The following is a 12143-nucleotide window of genomic DNA, read 5'->3' as shown; positions in this document are numbered from 1 at the left end:
GGGTCAAGGGTCTTGGGCCAAACACTTCCGCCCCTGCACAAACTCAGCTGAGGCAGTTATACTGAAATAGTGCTTTTATTTCTTGAAGTTCTTGGAATATGCTGCAGGGCAGGGGGAGTCCTCCTTGCCTAGGAGGGCAAAGGGCCTTGCTTGGTGGGCAGCTCTGGGTCTTTCTCCTCGATGACTCCTAGGGGCTTGGGACTGGCCTGTGGGAGGTCAGGGTCTGAGGAGGGAAGTCTCCAAGCAACCCTGTGCCCACAGCTCACTGGGACCTGCCCCTTGTCACCCACCACGGCCAGCCTCTGCACTTTTGTCTTGGCTGTGCCCTGTGAGAACAGACCATCCCCTGAGGACTGTGGTTCCCCTTCCTCGCCTTTCTGTACCGCGCTCCTTCCATGAGCTATTCTCTGCTCCCTGCCACCTCATTCCAGGACTCACAGGTTCTCCTGGGCCAGCCCCTTCCTCTTGTTTGCTTGGGGTTCGAGCAGGGATCTGCATCCCAAGCTTTTCCAGCTCCTCCTTAAGCCTGGACAGAAAAGGGTGGGGTAGGAGTGTGGGGTCGGGGGAGAGGGTGTGAAGAGACCAGGAGATAAGCTGAAAGGGGAGCAGGGACGCCCTCAGCCACCTTCCCCTTGGGGACTGGGGGCAGGGCCTCCACGCCCACCTCTGCCTCTTCTGCTGCAGCTGCTGGCACTTCTGCTGCAGCTGTTCATGGTGATGTGCAGCAGCCTCCAGGAGCTCTTGGGCCTTCCTGTTCTCCTCTTCAAACAGATGCCTGAGGGTAGGACCATCAGCAGTGGCGGCTCCCTCCCTCCACCCCGTTCCCTGTCCCCGCCATCCTTCTCTTACACTGCAGCTGCAGCCTCCTGGCTGCGGAGAAAGAGCCCCTCAGCAATGGTCGAGCAGCCATCAGCCCCAAATTGGGAGCACAGGCGATGCTTCACATCCTCCAGCTTCACCTCCACAAGCTTCTCTGCAGCAGGAAGGGACAGATGAGCAGGGCAGGGCAGGGCCGGGTCGGGCCGGGCCTCCCCATTCTCCAGGCCTCACCTTCCTTGAGCAGTTGCTCCTTGCTGCTGTCCAGGGTGCCAATCTCCCGGGCCATCTGCTCTGGCCTCTGAGTAGGTAGAGAGGAGGCCTGTCCATGTGTCTCAGCCTCCTCCCTTGCACCTCAGAGAAGCCTCCCTGGATCTGGTCTCTACTCAGCATGCCTCACTTCCTCCTACTCTGGGTCTCTGAGCACACAAGGCGTGTTCCAGCTTCAGGGCCTTTGTACTGGCCATTTTCTCCCCACCTGGAACTGTCTCACCCCAGACACAGGTGATGCTGCACTTGGGCTCGTGAGGTGGTTCATGGATTTTGCAAGCTTTGAAATCAGGTGTGAGGCAAGTATTTATTATAGGGCATCCTGAAAACATTACAAATCAGAACTGTTCCCTGGAGAATCAGTCACCAGACCTGAACTGCAGCTCCTCTTCCCTTTGTGTGGCGTTCTCACTGAGCCCCTCCACCCTAACAGCGATTCTCTCTGCCCCTTTTATTTGGCACCTGGGATCCTTTGTTTCCCACTACCTGCCCTGTGCCAGTCATGGCTGCAAACACATCCATGGATCTTCCTCATGGATAACCTCTCCTGGGTTCGTCAGGGTTCCTCCTGGCCACTGAAGGGCCAGGGCAATGGGCAGGACCAGCGAAGAGGACGACACCGGGTGGTGGTGAGGGTGGTGTGGGGACTGAGCCAAGATGACGTGGGCCATCTTGACGTATGACCACCAGCGCTGGCTCAGGAGCTGGGTGTGGCAGGAGAGAGGGAGGAGGCCTGCAGCGTGACCCTGAGCTTTGGGCCTGGGACTTCCAGGGAAGATGTGGAAGGTGGGAGGAACGGCTTTGAGTGACTCACATGGAACTTCCAGAGGTCCTTGTGCTGGCCCATCAGGTCCTCCAGCTGTTCCTCAAAATCCAACCTGTGGACCAACCATACATGATGAGGGGCCATGGGCTGAGACATTCCTCCTCACCTTGGTCCAGGCCAGGGGTCTTCATCCACAGACCTTGGGAGGCTTGCCCATGTTCTTTGCTCTGCAGGAAGTACTTTCACCACCTTGACCCTCCAAGCCTCAGCTCAGCCAGCTCCTCTTCTAACCCCCATCCCCAATATTACCAGCACCCACAACACATCCCAGCACATCACCCCCACCCTGCCTGGTACTGGGCACTGGGCTTTACCTCAGTTGCCTCTGTTTGTTCTTCTCTTCCTCAATCTGGGAGTTCAGGGCAGAAATTCGCTCCTTGCACTCCTGCAGCATGGTCTGCTTCCTGGGAAGAGGCAAGGCAGCTCTCAGTCATATTCTCTGAATGTCTCCCCAAGACAGGGCTGGGGTGGGGCTTCTGCCTCCTCCTGGGGTCTGTTCTGGCTTTCCAGATCAAGGTCCTTCTCTAATAACTTCATGGGGGGGGGCATGAGCACGTGTCCCCTGGAAATACTGTTGTGAAATCAGGGAGATCACCATGGACAGACACAGTCAGGTGCACAAGCACACACTAACATATCAATCTCATCCAAATTTCCCATATAGTTCCAATGTTGGTGGGCTTGGGGACTCTGGTCACACAATGAGCTAAATCAAGGCTCAGGAAGTGGAGAGATGGATTCACAAATATTGAGGTGGATGGAAAGATAGTAGATGAATGGAAAGACACTGGGTGCCTTGATGCCTAAATGAAGGGACAAATGAGTGAACAGAGACCAAGGAGCTGATTTTAGGAAGAGTGACAGGCATAAATAACAGCTTAAAGCATTTGATATTCTAGCAAGTGAATGATTATCCCAGTGAGTCAGAGTACTGTTAACACTACTGCACACTGTTGGGGCCAAGGTGGGGGGAGGCCAAGACATGCCTCTGGCCTCTCCTTTTTTCAGAGGGAGACACTGACCTGTGGGTCCAGGACTGATTTTCCCTCTCTGCTTTCCACCACAATGAAGGGGAAGGGCAGAGCAAGTCCCAGATGGAAGCTCTTACCTCTGTGCCTCACTTTCCTTCTCCTGGCAGTGGAGCCTGAGGATCCTTAGGGTCTCTGCAAGGAGAGGAGCCAAGGGCCCCATGAGAACGCATCAAAGCACCAAGATTGGGTATTGATAATAGGGTCAGATCACGTGTGGTCTTGTGGACACCTGATAAGACTTTGTCATTTACTGCAAGTGTGGTGGAAGCCACAGGAGGGATGCAAGCTAATTCAGGTTCCAAAGGGCTTCGGCTGCTATGGAGAGATTGGCCTCTGCAGGGTGACAAGGGCAAAAGTCTGGAGACAGAGTAGCTTCAGTTACCTTGCTTTTTGTTCAAGATCTCTTTCAGGCGTACTTTCTCTCCACTCACTGGAAAACACAGTAACACATTCAGGCCTCAGTGTGCATCACTGCACCCTCAGGGAGTGCATTTGCCCCTCACCGCACAGGCAGTCTGGGATAGTTCTACCCCAATCCCAGATGTGGACCCCTTGAGTTGAGCCCCCTCCCCTCTTGAGCCCACTCCCTGTAAGCAGCAGAGGGCCCTGGGGTTGATAAAGGTGACTGTGAGGATTCTGCAGAAGGCCATTGTGTTTACATGGAGGGGGGAGAAAAAACACATCACATGAACTGGTATATGAGCTACAAAGAAACACAGGCAGTAAGGGGAATGTGATCAGGTGGGGACAGAGTGCTGTCTTTAGATGGGATGACTTGGGGGAGGTTTATCTGAGAAGGGGACATTCAAGGTAAGAGCTGATGAGGATGTGTGGCAATAGGAACCTATACCATCTGGGGGAGAACAGCCTATCAAAGGCCCTGAGGTAGAAGTATGCTTGGAGAGTAATTTGAGAACACTCCTACCCACGGAGTGGGAGATTGGCAGGACCTGATGTTGGAGAGGGGGTAGGAGCCCTTGGCCACAGCAAGAATGCTAAGAGTCCAGAATACTGAGTTCAGGAAGGTATGACACTGAAGACCTCTGCGTGACCCCCAGCATGCTTACATGAGTCCATTTCCCTCTGCAGGGCCTCCCAAACAGTCCGGGCCTCTCCCAACTCCTCACTGGCTTTCTTTTTTGCTGTGCCAAAAAGCAGAACAATGTAAGTGCAGCCTCCAACTGCATTATTCCTTGCAAACAGTGACATTTTTCATTTGTCTTCCAGGAAATCTGGGTTGGGGGACAGATTTTAAAGCAAGAAACCAGGCTTCTAGAACACAAGCCTTTCTTGTTGGGCTCAGTTGACAGCACCACCAGGTTCATGGACATGTGACTATAGCAGTTGCATTTACATGGACCCATCCTTGGTTTTAATGATCTGCTGCTGCTGTCATGAACTACTCAGTAATCTTTTAACAAGGAGCCCTGCAAATCATGTAGCTGGTCCCGGAGCTCACCTTGCTGAACCTCATTAATCCGATTAATCAGGACTTCAACCCTGGGCTCTAGGCTTCCCGCTGCAGGAAGGAAAGGAAGTTGAGTGGAGATGACAGGGCAGGTAGAGGGATTTGGGGGCCCTACAGGGACTCTCATTCTGGGTAGGGGAGACAAGGTAAAAAAGAAACAGAGATACTGAGTCAGACCATAGTAATTGCAGCCAATAAAAACATAGAGGGGCAAGGAATTAAAAAGTGAAGGAGTGGGGCATGCTCTTCAGATATGGGAAGACCTCTTAAGGGCCCCAAATCACCGGGAGGGCAGTTCCTGGGTGGGGTGGGAGGTAGTCAGTGTAAAGGCCTGCCCTGAGGTGGGAATGTGGCTGGAAGGAGGCTGGTAAGCAGCAAGCAGAGAGCAGCAGAGCTAAGGTGGAGGGAAGGGCGGTGAAGGTGAAAACATGGATTTAAATGAATACAGTTGGGGCCAAATGGGTGGCTAGCAAGGGGGTTTGGGGAAAATTTCTCGCCCTCCATCCCCTCATAATTCAATTTTGAATCATGGTGCTGTATTTTTGCTTCAAAGAATTAAGTTTTAAAAGAGAAAGCAAATGGATTAATGTCCCAAGGTTGTGAATTGTGAGGCCTGGAACTGAATCCACTTCTGCCTTATCCCGAAGCTCAGGCTGTGCCTGTTACAGAGGAGACATGAGACCTTTCTGCAACTTCTTCACCATTTCCAGCAAGTCTTCAATTTTCTGTGAGGATTTGGCTTGCCCTGTGGAGACAAAACCAAACATTTCAGAATCCCGAAGGAGTGAGAGGCCTGAGGAAGGGTCCAACAACTTTGGTCTGGGACTGAGGGGCGCTCAGGTCTCCAGCCACAGTGGTGCCCCTGCTCCTTGTCCTGAGGTGGATGGATACTGAATGAGAGATGAGTCAGGCCATTTCACAGTCTACTTCTTCTAAATTGTGAAATCATGCCACAGATTTCCCCTTAATACAACTCAGGCCAAGGGGAGGGGTGAACTTTCACTGCCTGTAGTATTCAAGATTGGGTCAAAGCTCATGACGTAATAGTGAAAGAAAAAAAAAAGGAGGGGTATAAAAAAAACTGGAAACAAGGAGTCAAAAATCACTGCAACTGCAGATGGCTAATTAACTAGAAAGTTCTAGAGAGTCTTATAAAAAATCCCACAAAGAATAGAAGAAAATTAAGACATCTCAGTTTAAAAAATGCAGTTATTCTATACACACTTATTATTCTGAAGCCTCCCAGTAAAATATTAACCTGTTTATAACCAATATAGGCACTTATTTTTAATCCCTTAGTGAACTGGTAGATCTAGGCAATTATTACTAATGGTACTAACATCACAATAAAGATAACTGGACACTATGAGCCAAATGAGGTAAACATATAGGATTCTTGCCAAAAAAATCAGACTAATATCTTTTAATCCTCTCAACCTAAATACTAATTCAGAGGAAATACAGGGACACAGGACACATGGGGATGCAATTATCAACATCCAGATTGGGAACTTTATTGGAAAACCAACTCACGTCCTTTAACAGATTTGGGGGGAAAAGGGAAAAAAGAAGAGCCTTGCAGACTAAAAGGGATTAAAGAGAAATATAAATCAATCTCAAAAATGGCCAGTATTTAGATCTTGATTCAAACAAATGCACTTTAAAAAATATTGATGACACAATCAGGGAAATTGGAAAATTGAGTGGATATTTGATGAAAGTAAGGAATTAATGTAGTTGTTATTCAGATATGACAATACTATTGTGGTTAGTTATCTTTTAGAGATATGCATGGAAATATGCATGGATGATATGCTATGATGCCTGTGATCCTCAAATGAAGTAGTGGAATGAGTGGCCGGAGTGGGTTAGGGTAAAGAGGAAACAAGGTTGGCCAAAAGCTGATAACTGGTAAAGTGGAAAGATGGGCTCCTGGGGTAATTATACTTTGTTCTCTCCTTTTGTATATGCTTAGATCTTTCCATAATATGTTTCAATCAATATAAAGAAGGTAAACAATCATTTCTATAGAAGAGTGGAGAAAAGGAGAGGACAATGAAGCAAAAATTATACAAATGGTCACTATTTGAAAAGCTGTACAATCTCAGTCATAATTAATGAGCTAAAAATAACATATTGTACCTATCTGGTAAGGATTAATAAATCTGTCAATGGTCAGTGAGATCATGTGGGGAAACTCATACACACTGGTAAGACTGTGGAGATGGATGTGACCTTTTGGAGGGCTATCAACATTTTGAAGACTTAATTCCAGTTCTAGAAATTTGTGAGTTATACTTGGTTAAATATGCAAAAGGCACGTTAAAGGACACTGAAGCAATATTTGTTACGTCAAAAGTGGGAAACAACTTGAATGCCCATCAGTTGAGAATTTATGATTCATCTCCGCAACAAAATGCTGTGTAGCCTTTGAAAAGGAGGTAGATTCGTATGTATTAACATGGAAAGAGACCCTAGAAAGAATAAATGAAAGTGAAAAATGGTGTATAGAGAATCCCATATGGCTACAAAAAGAGGTGAAATATATACTTGTCAGTCTACAGATACATGCATACCAAGTCTAGATAACTTCTGGCCAGAATCACCAAAAAAAAAAAAAAAAAAAAAATCAAAAGCAGTCACCTCTGGAGGGCATGACTGGAAGGACAAGAAAGAGAATGTCTACTTTACACTATACACACTTTTGCATATGGTTCTATTTTTTAAAATTAATAAATTTCTCTGAGTGACCCCAAAATGATTATTTTGTTTGGGCAACATTTTCTCAGGTGCTACTATTAATAGACCAGGCAGTCCGCTGCACTGTTTTTATTCTCTATTGTACATCTAGTGCTTGCCACAAGGTAAGGCACAGACAGGCAATAAATATCTGTTCAATGAGGCAACTAATGTCTTGGTAACAAAAAATCCAGGGCACAAAATAGCCTGTGTAGTATGAGCCCCCTAGTTTTACTTTTTATTTCAAAATAATTTCAAATTTACTAAAAAGTTGTGGAAATAGGATACATAGCTCCTATGCCCCATTAGCTAACATTTCTGAACCTGGCGAATGAGTTGCAGGCAATGCTTCATTACCCCATAATACCCGTGTGAGGTGCAGAAGTAGGACGACACCCTCCTAGGCAGTAACCACAGTGCAACATGTGTTGAAACAGTATGGTCTGGAGACACCTGGGTGGCTCAGTTGGTTAAGTGTCTGCCTTTCGCTCAGGTCATGATCCCAGGGTACTGGGATCAAGTCCCACATCGGGCTCCTTGCTCAGAGGGAAGCCTGCTTCTCTGCCTCTGCCGCTCCCCCTGCTTGTGCTCTCTCTCTCTCTCTCAGAAATAAATAAATAAAATCTTAAAAAAAAAAAGAAGAAGAAGAAAGAAATACTATGGCCTGATGTGACCGTGTTAGGAGATGGGGCTTTGGGAGGTGACTGGGTCATGATGGTGGATGGAGTGCCTTTATAAAAGGGACCTCCAGAACTGCCTGCCCCTTCCTCCCTGTGAGGACACAGCCAGAAGAGGTCATCCAGAAAACAGGAGCTGGTCTTCACCAGACACTATGTCTGCTGGTGCCTGTGTCTTAAGACTTCTAGCGTCCAGGGGTGCCTGGGTGGCTCAGTTGGTTGAGCAACTGCCTTCGGCTCAGGTCATGATCCTGGAGTCCCAGGCTCGAGTCCCGCATCGGGCTCCCTGCTTGGCGGGGAGTCTGCTTCTCCCTCTAACCCTTCCCCCTCTCATGTGCTCTCTCTCTCTCATTCTCACTCTCTCAAAAATAAATAAATCAATCTTTAAAAAAAAAAAAAAAAAAAAAGACTTCTAGCGTCCAGAACCATGAGAAAGAACATTCTGTAGTCTATAGGGCCATCTGGGCTCTGGTGTTTCCGTTAGAGCAGCCCAAGCTAAGACACTAGTGGAGCTGATTCAGCTACTAGTTGATTAGAGGCACCCGAAACAGCCTTACTGAAAGGCTCCTTCGGTGCGGCCTTAGCCATGGGGGTGTTCATACAAGGGACGTGTGCACATCCGTCTCCAGTCGCGGGCTGTCACGGGGGTTGCATCCGTGCCCAGCCCGGGGCTGTCTCCGGGGCGCGCATCCGTCCCCAGTTGGGGGCTGTCACGGGGGGCGCATCCGTCCCCAGTCGGGGGCTGTCACCTGCGTGTGCATTCGACCCCAGCCCGGGGCTGTCACCTGCGTGTGCATTCGTCCCCAGCCCGGGGCTGTCTCTGGGGCTCGCATCCGTCCCTAGTCGGGGGCTGTCACCTGCGTGTGCATCTGTCCCCACCCCGGGGCTGTCTCCGGGGCGCGCATCCGTCCCCAGTCGGGGGCTGTCACCTGCGTGTGCATCTGTCCCCACCCCGGGGCTGTCTCCGGGGCGCGCGTCCGTCCCCAGTCGGGGGCTGTCACGGGGCGCGCATCCGTCCCCAGTCGGGGGCTGTCACGGGGGGGCGCATCCGTGCCCAGCTGGGGGTTGTCACCTGCGTGTGCACTCGTCCCCAGCCCGGGGCTGTCTCTGGGGCTCGCATCCGTCCCTAGTCGGGGGCTGTCACCTGCGTGTGCATCTGTCCCCACCCCGGGGCTGTCTCCGGGGCGCGCATCCGTCCCCAGTCGGGGGCTGTCACGGGGGGCGCATCCGTGCCCAGCTGGGGGTTGTCACCTGCGTGTGCACTCGTCCCCAGCCCGGGGCTGTCTCTGGGGCTCGCATCCGTCCCCAGTCGGGGGCTGTCACCTGCGTGTGCATCTGTCCCCACCCCGGGGCTGTCTCCGGGGCGTGCGTCCGTCCCCAGTCGGGGGCTGTCACCTGCGTGTGCATCTGTCCCCACCCCGGGGCTGTCTCCGGGTCGCGCGTCCGTCCCCAGTCGGGGGCTGTCACGGGGCGCGCATCCGTCCCCAGTCGGGGGCTGTCACGGGGGGCGCATCCGTGCCCAGCTGGGGGTTGTCACCTGCGTGTGCACTCGTCCCCAGCCCGGGGCTGTCTCTGGGGCTCGCATCCGTCCCTAGTCGGGGGCTGTCACCTGCGTGTGCATCTGTCCCCACCCCGGGGCTGTCTCCGGGGCGCGCATCCGTCCCCAGTCGGGGGCTGTCACGGGGGGCGCATCCGTGCCCAGCTGGGGGTTGTCACCTGCGTGTGCACTCGTCCCCAGCCCGGGGCTGTCTCTGGGGCTCGCATCCGTCCCCAGTCGGGGGCTGTCACCTGCGTGTGCATCTGTCCCCACCCCGGGGCTGTCTCCGGGGCGCGCATCCGTCCCCAGTCGGGGGCTGTCACCTGCGTGTGCATCTGTCCCCACCCTGGGGCTGTCTCCGGGGCGTGCGTCCGTCCCCAGTCGGGGGCTGTCACCTGCGTGTGCATCTGTCCCCACCCCGGGGCTGTCTCCGGGGCGCGCATCCGTCCCCAGTCGGGGGCTGTCACGGGGGGCGCATCCGTGCCCAGCTGGGGGTTGTCACCTGCGTGTGCACTCGTCCCCAGCCCGGGGCTGTCTCTGGGGGCCTCGCCCTGCTCGGAGGACACTTTCTGAACGAAGGCTCATGGCCCAGACCTCTTCTCGGCAGGGACACTGTGGAGCCGCCCCGGATCCCGAGGCTGCCCTCGTGCAGGCAGGTGTGAAGGGAACCAGCAAGACCCGTGCCGCTGACGGCGCCGTGAGCAGGGGACAGATGAGCCGGCAGGAGCAGAGTCCCGAGGGGGCGCGGTGAGGCTCCCACGGAACACGAACGAGCCAGTCCTGCAGCCGAGGGCTTGGCTCGGGGACAGCCTCCCACCTTCCCCTCCGCGTGGGGCGGGGACCTCGGACTCCCGAGGACCTGCGCGGAGCTGCCCAACCGTGTCCCCTGAGCCGGGGACCGTCGCTCAGCACGTCGGCGTCAGGAGGAAAACCCGCGGGATGCTGCGCGGAGCCGGTCTGGCCCGGCTTCAGAAAAGAAACGCCGGGTGAGGGCTCATCGACGCCATCGAGAGAGCGGAGCTTCTGAAGGGTCTTGCGGCCGGAGGCGGCCGGCGGCCCGACCCTCCCTCGGCAGCGCGCTCCCCGTCCCCCCCACAGCCGCCCCTGTGGGCACCCCTGCACTACCTCCCGCCTTCTCAGCCTGCTCCGTGGCTCCCGCCGGCTCGACGTCCGAGGGCCCCGGCCGCCCCGCCATTTTCTCCGCTCGCGCGCGCCCGGCCCGCAACACCTCCGTGGGGATTGGACGAAACTCGCGCCCGGGGCGGGGCTTCCTGCAGCAGGCCTGCGCACCGCGCTTCCCAGCGCAGTGGACCGGTCTCAACGGCTGGGGAGAGGCGCTAGTGCGCATGCTTTAAGCGTCTGGGGCCGCACATTCCGAGTAGAGGAGGTGGGGGCTGGGTGCATGTGGTTTTCCAGGCTTGCGATTGGCGGGTTGAGGAGCCAGTGACCTGCTCTGGAAGAACCGCCCCCACTTTACTGAGCCTGTGGAGGTTGCGGCGAGTGCACCTGTGCCCCGCCACGGATCTAGGGTTTGATTCTTGTCTCCGCCAATATTCCTCACTGCTCATGTGGGGTGTAAGCCCAGGAATGTAACCTTTAACTACGCAACATGGAATTTCCTGGAGTCTAGAGTAGGAAATTTCCTCACAGACCCTTGGGAGAGTACTCTTACCTAAACACTGCATTTGTCAATATATTTTTTGGTTTTCTTCCTATTCCTTCTTTGAGATTGCTTTCCTTTGTTTAGTTCAGTGGAACTGTCCTCTGTTTGCTACACTGGGTGCTGCATGAGTTAAGAATCAGTTAATAAAGCTAATTAGATTTTTAAGTTTACTCATTTGAAATTTTCTTTTGTTAACACCTCCCTGTATAGAGGACAGATGAAGTAGAGAAGAAACAAGTTTAATAACGTGGATTCCTCCTATATACATGGGAGAAACCCAGGGAAACGGAGGAATTCCCTGAAATGGCTAAAGCCACCGCCTTACATGCCATATGGGCTAAAGATGAGGATATTGGTGGAAGCAGGAGTCATCAGGCAGCCAGAATAAACAGGGTATGGTTGTAAGGTGCCTTTCCCATGGATAGAAGTTTCTAAAAATTTAGAGTCCTGCCTTTCCTCCTAGTACAAATGGAGATTTTCCTTTTGAATGTAAATGTTCCTCACCAAAGCACAACTTCCACTGTTTTCAGAGGTTCTTTTGTGTTTGTTGTTCCTTAGAATCAATCATGCCTGTTAACCTTAAAAATAAAAGTGCCATTTATTTTACCAAACAAAGATGGGTTTATTCGGGGGTAGTAGAGAATTACAACTGGGACAACCCAGCTACTGCAAAACCACAGGTAACTCTGACAACAAGCCAGAGGAGGCTCTTTTATAGAGGAGGTGGGGTAGGGCGGGGCTGTTGGAAACTGAAAGCCTTTTGGAGTAAACTGGGGGACAGGAGGAGTAGTGGCTTCTCATTGGCTGGGTCTTGGCCGTCTCTCATTGGCTGGGCCCTGACCATCTCTCATTGGCTGGGCCCTGGCCGTCTCTCATTGGCCGGGCCCTGGCCGTCTCTCATTGGCTGGGCTGTGGCGGGGTGGCGCGCGGGGAGGAAGCCTTTCCTCCTGCTGGGATAGTGAAGTGTATCCAGCTAGGAGGTACCTCTTTTCCTGTTGGTAGGGCATAAGAGTGGCTCCTTCCAAACCTTGGGACTTCATATGAGTCAGGTTTCCCGGTATTTTCGTAGGCTCAAACAATGCTTATGCCAAAGATCCGTGCTCTCTCCTCCCGTGG

The 12143-nt window shown here is 52.7% G+C and overlaps 1 protein-coding gene across 1 annotated transcript; it reads right to left on the bottom strand.

Annotated features, from left to right (window-relative positions):
* Positions 1-96: 96 nt before the first annotated feature.
* SYCE1 (synaptonemal complex central element protein 1) lies at positions 97-10559 on the bottom strand. Its single transcript, XM_028120038.2, has 13 exons — positions 10490-10559; positions 5094-5156; positions 4403-4462; positions 4011-4085; positions 3326-3373; positions 3021-3075; positions 2227-2316; positions 1901-1964; positions 1051-1117; positions 850-973; positions 665-775; positions 439-526; positions 97-206 (listed from the first exon to the last, which is right to left on the bottom strand). Exons 1-13 carry the CDS (start codon positions 10557-10559, stop codon positions 129-131), a joined length of 993 nt encoding a protein of 330 aa, XP_027975839.2. The 3' UTR covers positions 97-128.
* Positions 10560-12143: the final 1584 nt, after the last annotated feature.

This window comes from Eumetopias jubatus, unplaced genomic scaffold (assembly GCF_037043125.1).
Source record: "Eumetopias jubatus isolate StellerSeaLion01/CBP00866 unplaced genomic scaffold, mEumJub1_p1.0 scaffold_17, whole genome shotgun sequence".
NCBI classification, from domain to species: Eukaryota; Metazoa; Chordata; class Mammalia; order Carnivora; family Otariidae; genus Eumetopias; species Eumetopias jubatus.
The sequence above is the reverse complement of the archived record's forward strand: the minus strand, read 5'-3'. Positions and strand labels throughout refer to the sequence as shown.

Bases quoted from the DNA above. Each gene is read 5' to 3' on its own strand.
- SYCE1 (XM_028120038.2), bottom strand. From the start codon at position 10,559: ATGGCGGGGCGGCCGGGGCCCTCGGACGTCGAGCCGGCGGGAGCCACG. The intron at 4,463-5,093 runs GTCTCATGTCTC...TCCTTCCTGCAG, and splicing joins GGTGAAGAAGTTGCAGAAAG to CGGGAAGCCTAGAGCCCAGG. The intron at 4,086-4,402 runs GTGAGCTCCGGG...TTTTTGGCACAG, and splicing joins GATTAATGAGGTTCAGCAAG to CAAAAAAGAAAGCCAGTGAG.